The following is a 17,531-nucleotide window of genomic DNA, read 5'->3' on the forward strand; positions in this document are numbered from 1 at the left end:
TTGAGATTATTCTGTGCAGTGAGCTGGAGCTGATCAGATGAGGCAAAGTCACTGTGTCATGATAAACCCTCCCCCCCCAATTTACCAGTCTAAAACTAAGCTTTCTAGCAGTCTGGTCCCTAACCTCTGGTTAGGAGCAATGAAGTCAATCATAACAGGTGCTTTTTGTTCATTTTCCTTTTTTTTTTTTTCCCTTCCAGTAAAACATTTTCGCGAAAATGTTTTCGCTTTCAACAAAGGTATCCCATAAGCGTGTACGTACAGGTCGTTATCAGTCACACACCAATGCAGTGAGCACACAAACACCACCACAAGTTCTTACCTGTAAAAGCAGAGTGTCCTTGAGGGACAGCTCTTCAAGTTTTAGTGCAGTCAGAATTATTTCAAGCCCTTTGATGTGATCTATTACATTGGAAGTTAACGTCTGTAGTTCAGTAACATAATCCAGAAAATGTGTAAATACAGGTGGCTACAAAAGCAAACACATATTTTTAATTTATAGACACATATTAATGTCTATTCAAATGACTATTCTATATGACAACTCATTTTGTGATGTCTATCATTCTATTCCTTCCCCCACCGTGCTAAGCTATAATCTACCCACCCAGGTAAACATCACCAGTTAACAAGTTCACTGCAGCGCATTCAAGGCCTGTGATACTCTAAACTGTTCCCTATTAAAAAGCTGTCACATGATGTCAGAGATGTGGCACGTCACCATGTGATTTTAAATAGAAAAGGAGTTTCAAAAATTAGCACTGAGTAATCTCTAACCCACATCAGCCTTACAAGGCAAAGTTTATGAAAAACAGCTTATTAACACGTTATCTATCCTCATTTTTCTTTCATTATAAGTATGCTGTTGGATTGAGGGTGGGGGAGAAAAAGAAATGTTGTCCCTACCATAGCTACACTGCTTTCTTTTTTTTTCTTCTTCTTTTTTTGCAGGTTGGATTTAAAAGGTCGGAGGACACTGTCACAGTAACTTGATACCCACAGGGCAATGGAGATCGTCTGGAAAAAAGGTACAAGTATGTTACAAGTTGCATTTACAGGAGGCTTCTAAACTCGTTTTAGTGTTCCTACTGGTAAGACTCAGAGTAGTTAAAATATGCAACAAAAAACCCCTCTGCTTTCATGAATGACTGAGATCAAAGAACTTTCACGGTGTTTTCGTCCCAACATTTCTACCCTAAAGTACTCCAAAATTTCTAGTTTTCAAATAAAAACAGAATACCTCAACAAAGAAGACTAGGTTTTCTAACAGGTTTGGATGAGTTTTCAAGGTGTCATCTCTGACTTCAATCAAATCACCTTTACATTTATTGAACAAGTCTGAAAAGAAAAAAGAAAAACCTTATTCAGGACACAGAGATCAACTTAAACGCATATTTTCTGTACAGTATGTATCTCAGGGTAGCGTGCAAAGCTGTCAGAGGGCTGAGCACTAAGCAGTTAATGATGAATTTGGCCAAAGCCTCTCGAGAAGGTCTAGCTCTGAAGTTTCCTCTGAATTGTATTTCATTACAGACAGTATCTCCACACCATTTATTATTAGCACACCTGAACCAAGTCCCAGGGAGACAACAGTTGGTAAGACCAGGCTGCGATAGCGAAATGACAGGACATAACGACATTCCACGGCATGCAACAGCTTCATGATCGGACAAGCCAAGGGCAGTCTCAGCCTTGATCTCCAGTATCTCTCAAAGGGATCTGCAGATGCATTAACACACTCCCCATAACTGCAGCACACTCAGCAGCACATCCTCACAGCACAGTCACCAGTGTTTATTCTTGAATTACCATTTACCTGTTAGTCGTTCTACTAAAGACTTGAAACTATTCCCTATTCTCTCCTGGATTTCTGCTGAATCTTCTGAAAGAAAAAAAAAAGTAGCTATAAACTACAAGTTTGTGTATTTTCTGCTTCCAGAAAACCACGAGGCATTTAAATGTAATTTAGTGTTAGCAGTCACAGCAAATGCAACTGCTTTCAAAGAGGATCCGGTATTACATTGACATTTACTGTACAAAAATGAAGACTTGCATAAAACGTTAAATTAAGGCACTGTCTCCCAGATAATTTTTTGAATGACACTAAGTTAACACACAAGTAACAGTTTGGGTCCACCTCATCCAAGGCCTAGTAGTTTTCCAGCTAAATGGAGACCAACCTCGCTCCCTCCCACCACACATCATGACAATCTGGTTAAACCCCTGCCCCTCAAACACTTACCTAAGCCATTGGTATCTAGTTCATAAATATCACTAACAAGATAAAACAAGCTAGTCTGGCACTGACAGCTGCCATTACTGAAGAAGCCAGCCATTCGGGTAGGAGGAGGGCCAAGGACAGGATACTAGGCAAGAAGCAAAGAAAAAGATAAAGGTGTTGCAGCTTTTCCTTATCGAGAACACAGTGTTTTGTCTCTGGCACATCTCTCAGTCAGATTCATACACTACAAACTCAGGGTCAGTTAAGAGCATTCTGCAGCCCGCTGGACGTTACAAGATGCATTCAGTTTCTCTGCTTGCATTCACGTTCATTTAATATTTGGGGATAGCTTTTTCCTTAACGGGTACCTGAATTTTTTGTTCTAGAAACTTCTTCCCTGAATCCACTGCCGCTTCCAGCTGCTGAAGCAGGGATCGAATTGTATCAATCTTGGATGAAACGCCGTTCTCTGCAGTCTTTTCAGAGTTCTTTGGTTGAATAGTGTGACTAAGAGTTGGGAGTCCGCTTACTAGCCTTAAAGTTAAAGACCGGATTCGCAACCACATGGTTTCTTCCTCCAGGGAGAGTTTCCTATGTTCTTCAGAAATGTCCCTAGAGAAAGGCACCAAATGTTTTCAGGCAAATGCTTCAATTTTGCAAAGTAGCAAGCTTCACTCAGGTACAAAAGCCTACCCAAGGTTATCAAATACTGTATGAAGAGAAAGGAGTGGTCAGAAATTCAGAAAACTGTATTAATACGTAAAAAGGCAGCACTGCTAGAAGTGATGAATGATGCTTGTTAAGTTTGCAGTTAGCCAGCCTAGAGAACATTTAAATACAGAGGTTGCCCTAAAAGGATTTTCTTTGCCATGTGTGCTGTAGGTAAAAGGTGTGACTACAGCTGAGGATATTTCTACTCACCTGTCTTTTGGATCCCAGTTAAACAAGACTGTCAGGTCTCTGTTGTCACGCAAATCTTTCCACGGAATGTCATCCTCCTCTGGGCTCAGACTCATGGACTTTATACTTTCTTCTAAGCTGGTTGATCTGTACGTAAGAACAAGCAAGATTAAAATCAAACATCTGATCAGTGGAAACGAAAAACACAGCTCACTAACATCACATTCTCTCCACTGTTCGACTCTTCTGGTGTCAGAAATGTTACACCATTGGATGCTGAAGGAAGCAGAGACATAGCTCACAGGTTTCAGCCAAAGACCTGCAAGTGCAACCAAGCTCCCACTTGGCTGAGGTTCTGCTTATGCACAAATCTCCAGTTTTTTTTCCACGTGCTGCACTTACTGCTGCTGTACTTACATGTTTGCTTCAAGTAAGAGGTCTAACAACATCCGCTCTGTGCGAACTTGCGCAAAGTGAAGGGAAGAGTTCAGCCTATTTCTAAATGCAATGAATTCTGGGATCTTCTCAAATGCACCGTACTTGTAGGCTTGAATGATATATTCTGAGGTCTGGAAGAAAACACACACCATCGCTGTATTAGTTACTTCCATAAATTCAGAATAACTGGAGTTTAACAAGGTCACTGCCAAGAAATTGCATTTCTGTGGCTGTGATGAACCCAGAGGTACTGAATCTGGCAGAAGCTCAAGCCCTGGGAGCAGCTCGCACTTTAGCTTGTCCAGGTCACCCTGGCAGTTTGCTACTTTAATTTGAGAATGCCCAGATGCTCCACCGGGCAGTGTGATTTAATAACCAAACCAACACTAAAACATGACGCTCCTGTCACCACTGAAACTGAAAAATATTTAGAGGGGAGAGATGATTTTAGAAGACTTCCCCCCCGCCCCGTCCCCCTCCTCCTTTTTTTAAAATTTTGAGGTGCATTATTCAAATCATTAAATCATCGTTTCATTGTGAGATGTACTTTCAGGCAAAATAAAGATATCCCTGATTTTCTGGAGCTGACTTGGATGTGCATCACATATTACCGCAACATATATTAAAAAAATTACTCACACATTTTTTGGTTTCTTTTTTTTTTTTATTAGATTTTTGAATACAGTATCACAAGATAATATCACGCAGTGTATACACATGACAATACAATCTAAACACCAAAGGAAACTCAGGGTCCATGGGATAGTCTGCTTCCCCTCAGCAGCAATAAATACAAGGCACAGAACTAATATTTCACATCAGTCCAAGCAATCTCCAGAAGGAGATTAGTATGACGAAGGAGCCCCCCAAAAGCACTATATTTTATTGAAAATTTCTAGCTGTAGAGACAGAGTGAACTATTTATGCTCCCAGTCAAGACAAAAGGCTATATTTTTTACATCAGAATTGCTCCACAATTGAGAAATTCTGGCAAATCAAATATTTTCTGCTGAACAAGATTATGAAATGCACTGAAGACGAGAGGCACCAAAAAAGGCCTTTGGTTAACTGAACTTTATATGGTACTAACAGACTTAACCTGTCCGGAAGGCTCCGAGAGACTAGAAGCTAGCACTCACAGATGAAAGCCACCTTTTTTTTCCCCCTCCAAAATAAGAAATGTCCTCTAGGTAGCTCTTTTTTCCCTAAGAAATTTGGTTATTTGCACTGTATGAAAAAAATATGCCAAATATTCAACAACATACCCTCTGATAAACAGCCTTGCAGAGTTCATTGTCAGGCTGCGGGGTTGCGCTATGGGTGCTAATTCAACTGCATCGACGTGGTTTTTAAATCCCCATAGGACACGTTGGTGTTCTGTTTGCCTGCAGTATCTGGAGAAATTAAAGACGGACGGACACAAGAAAATTAGAGAGATTACTTGTGATTCTGCATATTTAAAGGCGGACTATCTTGAGAAGGATAAAGTTGCCTTTTTAGTTTTGGCCAAATATAGCAATACTGCCTTCTCTCTCCTCCCTGTCCTTGGCATCCTCTCCCAGAGCAGAAATACTGTGGGGACTGCACAGCATCCTAGATGGCTGTTACTCATGAGACCCACTCTTAAACAGGATTCACTCCAGGCTGTTAAGTTCAGCAAGTCAGAAGGAACACGTACTTATCCAAAGCAATCAGTCTGAATCAGCAGCTATATTTTTATGCCAGACCACTTCGTTTATATCCCACACTTCCTGTTCTAGGCAGAGTCCCACGCACAGCGTGCCACAGGACACGTCCTCTGCGCTGTAGCAGACGTGCCAGCTGTCTTAAGCACCAACCTAGAGAGGAGCAGGCAGTATCGAACCCATGGAAAAGGTAACTTTTAAAGGATAGTCCTCCTTTAACATTGCAGCTAGATGTCATTAAGGGACTTGAGTGGGAAGCTGGTATCAGGACCCCGAGTACGAAGGGGCAACCCCAGCAGAACCACAGCAGCACAGAAACCGGTAGCAGATTCTGACCTTGTGATACTTGGGACTTATGGTAAGGAATCCCTTTTTTCATCTCCACTCTTGCCATGCCACCATCCCAGGTGAGCAGTACCCTGAACTGAGCCTTCACCTCCTGCAATTTGCACCTTATACAGTTGGTTTAAAGGTCAGTTGCTATTTGCAAATTAGTACGGCTTTTGATGCTTTTCCCAACTAAAAGGATCTTAAGGTGATAACCACTGGAAGCGTCCAGAACACACAAGAGGTTTGGCTACCCAAGATCAACAATGGCTCATGGTCCTTCGGCTGCAATACTGTCTCCAAGATGAGACATGATGTGAGTGGGTTCCAGAGTCACGTCCTTATCTTGTCGCATGAAGAACTGGATAATGCTGATTGCACCACTTTTGCCCCTCTTGCAATTTCAACCTTCTAAGGTGCAGTAGCGAGGCAGGTCAAAGCATTCAGGCACTGCCTTGTCGGGATTTCTGGAACACGAGCCGAGCAGCATTCTTCTGGCAACAGCACTTGGAACGTGGCTGTCTTCATCTGGGTACAGATGTTGAGCTACTGGAGACAACCAGCTCTTCTGTGCTGCAAGCACTTTTATCATTCATGCCAAAGGGAACAACCTTCTTCCACGGTAACCTCACCTGAAGTTACTTCAGATTGTTTTCCACGGAAAGATGATTTCTTGATGCTCCCAAGCAGACAAATCACACCCAATCATTTTTTCGGTTCACTTTTTTTCCCCTGGCACCCATCAGTCACGCGTTTTATTCAGACAGTTGGTTCCAGGTATGCTTTTCATTAACATCCACCGAATGACTTTTAAACAAGACTGAACAAGTTACTCCTCATTTTAAAAGAAAAAAAAAGCTGTCACTACCAACAATAGACATGTAGGAGAAAGCTGTCTGGATCCAGGGCTTCACTCCAGCACAAAACATCGCACCCAGGAATGCAAAGACTCTTAGCAAGTAGAATCAGTGCTTAAACAACAAGCAAATGAGGGAAGCAGACAAGAACGAGCTCCCATCGTACAATCCACGTGCTCCTCTGTGTATCCCGCTCCCTTCAGTAAAATTTCTGCATCAGACACAGGTCAGTAACTCAGCATCTACCTTCCAGGCACAGGTAAATGGCAGCTAGTATCTTGTACATGGGAATAACCTGGGCTGCCAGCAGAGGAAGGGTATTTTTTGAGGCATTATCGTGTGAACACCTTTAGCATCTTTACTATTCCGCACAGACAAGTCCTGTGTTTTTATCTATTGCTGGGACAGTGGGAAAGCAAGTTGTATGACTGCAGAGCCTTTGGAGCCAATGTAGCCAGTGGCTGACTGGAAGAGTTACAACTGGATTGCACCTTTGTTTCTTAAGTAAAAATAATTTTCTTCACCTACCTCTCAACAGTGATCAAACTGTAAATTATGAATATACAGGATATATTCCCACTTCTCAGAATGGGACTGCCTTGCAAGTCTTAGGGAGATGGACTGACATGCATATACTTCCCTGCCGCAGTTCTGGACTACTTTTGTTCCTATTTGCCCAATATATTTCCATCAAGGCTTCAAAAATGTGTTGTTCCACTGTTCTCCTACTTAGCCCATTTTTCATGGGTTCCTTGGGAATTCTGAAACAGAATTGCTATTCTCCCTATGAATGTATCAGTGTACTTTCCAAGTAAGATTACTGACAAGTACAGTTACTAATCAGCAAGCTACAAGCACGCTAGATGCCTAGAGCATGGCGCGCATTTTAGGAAGCACCTGAACTCTTTGGAGAAATTCAGGAACTCTCTCCTCACTACCTCCTCCATTCCAGTCCCAACACTCTCATTCAAGACAATTTTCTTTTCATTCACATCATTTTTAGGGGTAAACTGAATAAAACAGGTAGTTCCCATTAGCACAAGACCAGGTTTTCAAATTCAATCCCTATCACTTCAAAACAATGCAGTTAGTCATGGGCTGTGCTCTACCTTCAGTGAAGCTGAGACTTCAAGGTTCAGTTTTTACCTTCTGAAATCCTCCCACCTTGTTCCTTCTGCTTCCCCTACCTTTTAAAGTGATGTGCATTCCCCCCCACCCCTGTGTGCCCAGGACAGCCACCACTAAAACACACTGCCTCGGTGACTGTCATAGAAAGATTCATAACTATGCCATCATCACCTTGACCCACCATCCTGGCTGCTGTATGACTTTCCCAAATGCTAGAAGTTGTATGACACCAGGACTTATTTTTCACATGCCATTTCACTGAAATTATTGCATAAAATCACAGTCCATTCATTTAAAAGTAATCATACCATAATCAATTTTTTGAGGAGCATTAAAACTGGCTTTTATAAATAGAAAGCTAAAGCAAAACCATATGTAACAGTAAGTTACAAATTCTTGTAACGAGAAACAGAGGTTGAGGCAACCTTTACTACAAACACGTATTATTCCTCTTTGTTATCACGTGGTTATCATGTTATCAACCACTACATTTCTGCAAGCCCATACTTAGGGCACAGACTTCTGTAAGGCATCTTGACATACTGCTCTCTTACACAGACACAGAGGTTTCTTTCAACTTACATCTTTCTGGTTGGAGTGGAAAAACCTGAGTGCAAAATTGCAGGATTGGGATGCAGCAGCATAATGGCCCAGTGCCTCTGCATAGCGCGTCAGAAGATAGCTGCAACACAACACAGCACAAGTCAGATATCAGCACACAACCCTGGGGAAACCTGAATTTCAAGCACAGCTCTGAACAGAGAACTGCAGCACAGTCCAGCTTTAATGAAAAGACTGGAGGTTGAACAGAGGGCATTCACAACATTTGTACTAAAATTCAGGCCTTTAAAAGGAACAGAAGGAATTCTTTTTTTAAAAACAGTATGTGGGGGCTCAGAGTTCCTCCATCCACCTTGTTAAGGGTGCAAGAGCTTTACCTAACCAAGGCAAGGCCATTTGGTGTGTTTGTTTTAACTAGCGCTTCCAAGCTTTGCTGAGCAGTTACACAAGCTGGAACACCAAGCTATGACTGGCATCAAGATACACATTTCACAAGTTTCTTTCAGATTCCCCCTAGTTAATACTCTGAAAACTCAAAACAGATTAAAATCATACAGGAAAGATACTCCACAAGAAGGGGAGCATACTCTAGTAGATGTGTCTCACAAAATTCCAAAACACTTTTACAGAAAATCTGATCATCTGCTAACTTTTGGTAGCAAAGGAAACTGCAGATCTCAGGACTGGTTACTGGAGGGTCACCACCACCAATTATTCTCAGTATATACTACCCACCCGATGGTGTCGTGCTGTATGTGTTTCGCATCAAGGCTGGAATACAGCTCTGCAACAGGTTCGAATGCACCAAGCCTGCAGTAGATTCGAATGAGCAGCAATTTAAACTGAGCGTTAGAAGGACTATGAGACAACCCTTCTTCTAAGAGAGTTAGGCACTGCCACACAGCCGTCTCTTCACCTGGTGACAAAGACAAAGCACACAGCCAGGCATAGTCAGAGAGAGGCACTGGACACCAATGGCACAATTCACTTCGGCACTGATGCTTCCTTACGTTACACACCTCTCAAAATGGTTCCATGCATTTAAACATGCAGATGGCGTTCGTCAGCCACGCTGCTGCCCTTAAAACATATCACCCACCCCGGCATTATAGCTGCCCTCTGAGGGAAAGGTGGAGGCATAATTCTTCATGGGGAATATCTAGCTCACGTCTGCAGAGAGCACAGCCCTCACACATGAGCCCACTGCAGAAGCAACCTGCCCCGATGAGTCCTGGACTGTTCAGGATTTCTAACTTCCATACAGAGCACTCCCAAGCATTATGCAAAAAAGCAGAACAGAGCCAAGAATTCAAGAGCCCACACGCCACCAGTGACCAGCCAGGAACCTGACGATGGATTTATTCAGGTTAAAGACTAAATCTTCCTTGGCAAAGACAAAGGCGTGACTGGCAGTTACACTGAAGGGCAGGAATATAAACGCTGCCCACAAACAGCCACATTGGAGACTGACTCTGTGGGATTAGGAGACTAACAGGCAGAGCAGATGTGGCGTACAGGAATACTCGGGACAGGGCGACAGGTCACAGCAGAAGGTCTAGAAGCAAGGGATCCAAAAGACAAAGTACATCAGGGAGGGAAAGAAATGCTCTCAAAACACCTCTGATATCAGAAGGGAGCTGTCAGCAGAACTCGTGCAAAGGGAGAGAAAACATTACCTACATGGGAAACTCGGAACGAGCTTCTGAAGACAGCCAACACTGAGCTGCGAGAGTCATCAGCAAAGCTCTGCCAGGACTTACAAGGATTAATCAGAAAAATTAAATCCCTTTAGAGGTCAGTGAAATTCAGATCAAACACCAACTGAACAGAACTCCTGAAATACCTCATATTGAGAAAAAAAACCCCAGGAAGCTATGGGCCTAACAAGCCATGCCAGGTCCACACTGGCCACAGAGACACGGTCTCCCCATCACAATCATCCAGGGTGGTATTAAGCAAGACACAACTTTAGGAACATACCTTCTAGCCACAAATCGAGCAGCAGGTGAACTGCAAGCAGGCAGTAATAATCTGAAAACTGCAATTCAGTTTTCAAACAAGATTTCCCTAAACAGAAAAAAAACGTTACCCTTGAATTACTAACAGTGCTGTCAGCTGCTTCTCACATTGTCAGCGTTATTAAATGACACAGCTATCTGGCAGATGATAACCACAGCTTAGTTTATAAAATCCAGAGTTGTCTTAAAAACTGAAACAACTGTATACATGCTGCATTTGCTCATCGCGCAAGTGGACTTTGAGCCACTTCATACGTTGACATCTGCTGAAGAAGAAAAGACTCTCCTACAACTGCAAGATTTACAAATTAATATTATTGCCCATGTATTTGTCCTATGTACATCAGTGATGATAAAGCCTGGCTTTGCTTAAAGGCACAGGCAATTTTGCAAACATACAAATGTACCGTCTGAACTATCCAGGAATGTCTCATTTATCTTTAAGATACACAGTATCTTAATCATAAAGGAGAAAGCCAAAGTATTATCTAGCAGCATGATGGGTGCCGTGCACCAACAGTGGTATTTGCCATCAGAGTTTGTGGTGTTCTGCCCCCCTGAAAAAGCTCTGAACATCAAAAGCTGCATGCGAACTGCAACGTTTGTTTCAAGATTTTTCTCACCAAACTCCAATCCATGACGGTATCTTAACATCAACTCCCGGACCACAGTCAGCTTTTGCTTCTTATCCATGGCGTGATAGATCCCGAGCAATCTTGAGAGCTGCACCACACACAGATGTTGCTGCAGAGCTTTGATATCGGCTGGCAGCGCGATTTCACTCTCTGCTGTTGCTGACAGAGGGATTACTTCCAGCAATTGACTGATGAACTGAAAGAGAAACACTGTTCTTAAATTCTGCAGGGCATCTGCACAAACAAAGCATCATTTCCTCCCTCCAATCAAGAAAAAAAGAAAAGCAAGGTGGGAATGTCAGCATCAACCCCACCGAAATCAGTTGCTTAAAGAGCTGGATTCAAAATTATTTTTTTCTCTGGAAAGGTGGTGAGCACCCAGTTCTGGTTGCGCTCAATAGCTTTTACTAAGTTTCATCAAACAGATGGAGGAAAAAAAATAAATCACAGGCAAATTTCCAATACATTGACACACAAGGGAGTTCAAGCACCTGTTAACACTCACAGTAATAACATATGCAATTAAAATAATTAGCTACTGAAAGGCTTCACAGCACACTTCCAGGAAACTGGTTTTGTACTAGCTATTACATTTTCTCTCAACTCTGAAGTAATGCGCTGTACTCAGTGAGGTCATCATCTTTGATTAATGACTTATTTGTTGAATTAAGTTGTAAGGAAAGCAGCCTCATTGTTTACAATTTTAGAGAGCAGACTTCTCACTACACACAGTCACGGCTGGACAGCAGTTTCTTGTTGCCCTAAAATCCAACAGTGTTTACAAACTGAAAACTGAGTTAAAGCCAATGAATTCAGCTTTACTACACTTGGTTGAACACAAGAACTGCATCAAATGCATGCCTGAGGAAAAAAAGCATGACAGCTAGACAGGAGGAACACACAGCACCACGCACACAAACTCCAGTTTTCCCACAGACTTTGATGAAGACTGTGTTGATGAATCTTTTCAGTTTGAGATTTTGCCAAGCTGAGCAAGGTCAACCAAATCACTAGGCTGCATACTCCAATTTACACCTCCAAGAAGTCAAGAGCGATGTTACGATGATTATTTCTGGAATATCTTGTGTGTCTAGTGGCCCAGCAAGATTGCCACATTCTCAGCTACTGAACTGTAATGCTATTCAAAACTCTTAAAAAAAAACAGACCCCCCCCAGCTGTGTATAGCCTCAGTGTGACCCTGCTACTTTATCTAGGATACAACAACCTTCAGCATCTTTTGCTGTGAAACAAGAATAAATCTAAGACAATCTATAAATATTTTAAGTAACTTAAACTCTCAGATTTCAAAAACTCATCAGCACTTCAGCACCACTAAACCTCTTCAGCTACAAGTCTCCTTGACCGAGTTACACCTGCAGATGCACGCTTCTGAGAGACGACAGCCAGAGGACAGCCACACACTGGGAAGCCCTTCTAATATGCCAGTATGATACGATCTATTCATTAAACCAGCAGCAGTTTTGAGGCCAATCAGAACATTTTAGAGAACTTATTCAAAGTCATGGTTTTACAAGCACTGCGACAAAACTGTAGCCTAAACTATCATCATTAAATATCATTCTCCCTGCTCCGGGTTTAGAATTTGTTTCCTGGAAACTTAGGATTAAACCTGTCCAGTACTTCAGGGTTACCTTACAATGGTATCACCGTTTCCAGAACTACAAGTTAAATATCCTTCTGACCACATCTCTTGCCAGTGGGGTAAAAACATACCTTTAAACATAAAACATCAGCAGCAACCCATACATGCCAGGGCCACCATTCCCATTAGTAGTGAGGCTGTGGAAAGAGCCTGCATCAGCAGACTAAAAATATTTTCATAAACTAAGAAAACAACAACATTATCTCCACTTTGTTTACAAAACAACAACACTATCTCCACTTTGTTTACAAACATTTTATCAACAGCCTCTGGCTGATCCAGGATTCTCTGTCTAGTCCTCCCCGGCTCTGATAATTCTACACAATGGCTTAGAAAAACAATGGGGTGAGTGACAGGATTCCCAGCTGCTGAAGTCATTTAACGAGCTGCTCATGACTCTGCACAAATAGTCTTTTCAGCTAAAGAGAGCTTGTTTCAGAAAGAGATTCTGGAAAAGTTGCAGTAGGTCTCTCGTTCACCCCTTGATCAGTACCAATGTGTCCATTCTTTAGCACCGCAGCAGAGTCAAGCAAAACATCTACGTGACACCCTACCTGAATCGGATGAGATTTTTTCCCATTAAACACATAACTTTAATGGGAAAAACCAAGTGATGGGAGGGAAGAGAGAGGGGAAGATGTCTTTGTAAAAAATTGACAGGCCACAGCAATGAGAACTGCAAATGAATGAACAGGGTGGCCTTTCTGTAGCATTATGTTACTCCATTTCATAAGCTGTGATCTATAAACAAAAGCAGAGTTTACTCATTTAAAAATGAGCTAATTGGGTACTTTATCAACTGCACTACAATTCCTAGGGAGCTTTTCATTACAAGATACGAGCTCATATCTTGTAACTTGCATCAGCATTATGAGCTTTTCATTTTCGATACAAGAATTCAACCAAGACCCTCTCAAAGTACCCCGACACCTTGAAATGGTAATAAAAGTGCCAAATGAATACTACAGCTGGGTTTGAGACTTTGCAGGATCAAACGTCATTTTTAGTCTCCAGTAAAAATCCTCTGAATGAAATTGCTCAACGTATTCAGATATTTGTTGTATTTTCTACAGTGCAAAGAGTTTTCTGAATTTCTACAGAAGGTAAAAATTTGATGTTTCCAGTCTTTTAATATGACCCGCAGGCATTTTAAGAAAAAGGCACCAGAGTGCAAACGAGTGCTGCAGTTCCTGCCACCCCTTCTTTATCTTTCCTTACCTTCGTGTATTGGCTGGATGGGAGGAGATCCACAAATACTTTGAGATCAGTAAAACAGCAGGGTTTGTCCCCAAATTTTTTGAAGTATTGGAACATTAGTTCTTCTGGATCACCTAGGAAAAAGGCCAGTTCATCTTTTTAATATGCTCCATCAAAAGTTAAATCTGCCAAATCTTCAGTAATGCTTTCCCCCCCCCCTAAGATTACACAGCAATTTAGAAAAGGGATAGCTGCACTACTGCAGATTTTAACAGAGGCTCAATGTCTTTTGTAACCAAGGACACATTGAAAAAAAAAACAACCCAAGAGCTTCATTCAAGCTACTTTGGCAGAAAATAGCGTAACAGGCATGCATACTGTCCTTGTTTTGGCTGGGACAGAGTTAATTTTCTTCCTAGTAGAGGGTACAGTGCTGTGTTTTGAGTTAGTGTGAGAATAATGTTAATAACACACAGATATTTTCGTTGTTGCTAAGTAGCACTTACCCTAAGTTAAGGATTTTTCAGTTTCCCATTATCTGCCAGCGAGCAGGTGCACAAGAAGCTGGCAGGGACCATGGCCAGGACTGCTGACCCTAGCTAGCCAAAGGGCTATTCCACACCACAGGCTGTCATGCCCAGTACATGAACTGGCCGGGAGGAGCAGATCACTGCTCGGGCATCCGTCAGCAGGTGGTGGGCAACTGCATTGTGCACCACTTGTCTTTTCTTGGGTTTTATTTTTCTCTCTTTGTTATATTCCTTTGCATTACAATTACATTTTATTACTATCATTATTATTATCTTTTAATTATGAAACTGTTCTTATCTCAACCTGTGAGTTTTTTCCCTGATTCTCGTCCCCATTCCACTGGGATGGGGGAGGAGTGAGCAAGCAGCTGCGTGACGCTTGGTTGCTGGCTGGGGTTAAACCACGACACATACACAGCCTCCGCTTACACTTGTTTTTGGATGGAAATACAAAAGGAACTAGTAAGTAGCACAGATGTTGCTCTAATAACATTCTCTCCTTCACCGATTCCCTAAATGCGATTTTTAAACGCAAGTTTTCAAAAAGCAAAACCTGGTACTACTGCCAAAAAACTTAAATGAGAAACCACCCAGAGATTACAGCGTAACAGCAGGACTTCCTACAAAAGCAGCGCATCAGGAATGCACTTTTCATTACGATGTCAGTGACCATATGCTCCTAGATCCCACAGGTCCTTTTCAAAGTTTCTCTGCTTGCTTTTACAAGCCCTGGAGTAGTCTGGAACTACCTGCCTTTCTTCAAGGCTCATCTTCTAATGCTTTCCCAATTCTTTACCTACAGACAGCAGCACGTACATTTTCATAACAGGCATTGCATTTAACTCAGTGATTTAGCAAAGAGATTGTTCAAAGTTTGTGTGCTCTCTCCAAAAGATTAATTCATCATCCAGTTCGTGGCTCTTACCTAGTTTATATTCATCATTACAACCTCTGTATCGCAAACGTCTGATCAGCTCCAGTTTAGCTAAATATGGTCCCCGAAGTGGCCGGGAGCTCTTTGATTCTTCCGTTATCCTTTCTTCTATGAATTTCACAGCTTGCTCTATAGAATAGTGTACCTCTCCTTCCAAAGAGCTGTGCAATTGAAGAGACAAAAGGTTCTTTATTTTTCCCATTGCTAGGGCATTGATAACACATGCTCAGCATACCCCTGGGATACTCTTAAGGAAATCTGGCATGATGGATTCTCTCTCAATCACCGTGAAAAGTATGAACTGGAAGAGTTCTATAGCGTACAAACCACTGTTTATACAGCTGTTTCCAATAAACTATTGCCAGCCTCCAAAACAAAGTAGGGAGAACACATCACTGGGGGTCTGATGTCAAAGAGTCACCCAAAGATGCAGACAGCGCTGTACTAAATGTATCAATGCAAACAATTTGCTGTAGCACAAAGGAAAAACAAATCCACAGCAAAACTGTGAACTTACTGCTCTTCTTCTGGTGGAGGTGTCCAGGATTCATCAATGAGTTGAAACACTGAATCAAAGTAAGTTATATAAAACTGCCAATCATCTGAGCTGAAACAAAAATCAGGCACAGGACAAAGTTTAGGGAATTGCCAAAACAGTAACTCACTTCTAAAACTGCATTCCTTGCAACAGCTGAATTTAAGAAATAGCACATATTCATATTACAGAAAAAACAACTGTAATAAGAATCATTTTTCCTTGAAAAGGTCTCACATCCTAAAGAATGTCATCATCCTGAATTTCTTGAAACGTATTAAAGGAACAATTTCAATAAAGAATTGAGGCAAGCTACAAATTCTCCTCTTAACATTTACATTTCAATCAGAGCTCGTTAATATCCCCACAAAATGCTAAGGCAGACTTTTCTCCTCTGTATTTAACTTACATTTAAGATTAGGGCACAGCTAAACACAAGAAAAGCAAACAACAAATCTCTCTTGACAGCTCCAAGAGACAGATTTGATCATACTAGCATGCTCTCTCCTGATGCATCTGTTCAAAGCATTACATGCATCTCCCAGTATGAAGTCTGGCCAAGTGAGAGAAATGAAGTTCCAGAAAATGAAATGTAAATGCAGTTCTCCTCTCCCACCACGAAAGTTAGAGCTGGACAATCAGCACAGCCTTTAGAAATAAGGAGGGAAAGAAAATTTTATTGCATTAATGTGTTGCCCAAGTCAGCCTTCAAAAAGAAGCAAATGCAGTCCTGACACTGACTCTCCCTGCGACCTTCACCATGTCCCCTGCACATTCCATTCTGCTGCCCTTTTCCTCAGGCTTTGGAGTGCTGGAGTGTGGAGCCTGGACATGCTTTGAGAGCCTCTGATGTTCTTCTATTTTAACTACCATTTACAAAAGCCACTAAACAAGGCAATTCACAACCAGACAGGAATTTTTCTTCAGTTTTTCAGTAGGACTGCAGAAATATAATCTCACTTTTTCAGCAGCAGCCTTCTCGACAGCGCATTGCACTCTGGCCACCTACACAGCTTCTTGTACATTGCCATACACTTGTTCTCGCGGCTTTGGAGCTCACTTGTCAGCTTCTCTAAATTAAAAACAGAAGGGCAAGTTTATTTAATCAATGCATTTCCTTCTCCACTTTCTGCACAAAGCTTCTTATTATAGCCCAGGATGCAAAACAGTAAGTGTAAGAACAGAAGAGAAGCCCTCAGAGGATAGAAAGGACAGATTTCCTACGGAAACCTTCATATCCCAATTCCTTAAAACTGCAAGTGCATTTTAATTAACAGAAAGACTCCTCAAAAATGCAGAATATTAAGAATTTTTTTTTTTTTAAGATGGCAGCTACAACAAACTAACATGCTATTGATTTACTACTGCTAAGCATACTTCTGCAGAGTTCATCACTGAATAATGCTTAAATACCATAAACAGGTGGGTAAAACCAGTCTGCACCTCCAAAGTTTGCATCAATTTTTAAAACTGGTGCTAAGAGTCAGGCTTCTTACAGCCTTTTTTTTTTTTTTCTCTTTTGAACCACTGGACAATTCTGAAGCAAAGGAGAATTGTGTCCTCCACACAACTGCACAACTGTGATTATTAATTGACAAGAGTTAAGTTACCTCCTAGTTTTCCTCTCACAACATCTAAAGCTTCCTTATACTTCTCCAAACGTTCCAGAATCATGTAGTACAGTTCGACCTTAAAAGAAAGATTAGACTGCAATGAAATTTGCTAGTAAAACAATACACAGGTGTGCCAAGAAATAAAGTGGCTTGTGTTACTGTCATTAGAAATAGGAGATAGCCAGGCCTGCAAAGCTATCTTTAGCATCCCAGAGGGTGGAGCAGTCAGGAATTTAGGTCTTTTTTCCATTCTCAGTCCTGAAGTTTCTCTTGGGGCCTCCCAGGGAG

The 17,531-nt window shown here is 41.7% G+C and overlaps 1 protein-coding gene across 2 annotated transcripts in view; it reads right to left on the reverse strand.

Moving 5' to 3' along the window:
* NAA25 (N-alpha-acetyltransferase 25, NatB auxiliary subunit) overlaps positions 1-17,531 on the reverse strand; it is a 32,689-nt gene that overhangs the window by 5,611 nt on the left and 9,547 nt on the right. Inside the window, exons 7-23 of one of the 2 annotated variants that reach the window (XM_074886799.1) lie at positions 17,241-17,319; positions 16,591-16,702; positions 15,613-15,702; positions 15,087-15,256; positions 13,653-13,765; positions 10,759-10,966; positions 10,098-10,184; positions 8,853-9,033; positions 8,139-8,238; positions 3,539-3,690; positions 3,143-3,268; positions 2,590-2,833; positions 2,243-2,366; positions 1,817-1,879; positions 1,241-1,338; positions 907-1,017; positions 323-469 (exon numbers count right to left, since the gene is read on the reverse strand). In XM_074886799.1, the coding sequence (XP_074742900.1) occupies positions 323-469; positions 907-1,017; positions 1,241-1,338; positions 1,817-1,879; positions 2,243-2,366; positions 2,590-2,833; positions 3,143-3,268; positions 3,539-3,690; positions 8,139-8,238; positions 8,853-9,033; positions 10,098-10,184; positions 10,759-10,966; positions 13,653-13,765; positions 15,087-15,256; positions 15,613-15,702; positions 16,591-16,702; positions 17,241-17,319 (2,205 nt within the window). Of the gene's footprint in view, positions 1-322; positions 470-906; positions 1,018-1,240; positions 1,339-1,816; positions 1,883-2,242; positions 2,367-2,589; positions 2,834-3,142; positions 3,269-3,538; positions 3,691-8,138; positions 8,239-8,852; positions 9,034-10,097; positions 10,185-10,758; positions 10,967-13,652; positions 13,766-15,086; positions 15,257-15,612; positions 15,703-16,590; positions 16,703-17,240; positions 17,320-17,531 lie in introns of both variants that reach the window. The other variant, XM_074886798.1, reaches the window with a different exon arrangement.

This window comes from Strix uralensis, chromosome 17, assembly GCF_047716275.1.
Source record: "Strix uralensis isolate ZFMK-TIS-50842 chromosome 17, bStrUra1, whole genome shotgun sequence".
Lineage (NCBI taxonomy): Eukaryota > Metazoa > Chordata > Aves > Strigiformes > Strigidae > Strix > Strix uralensis.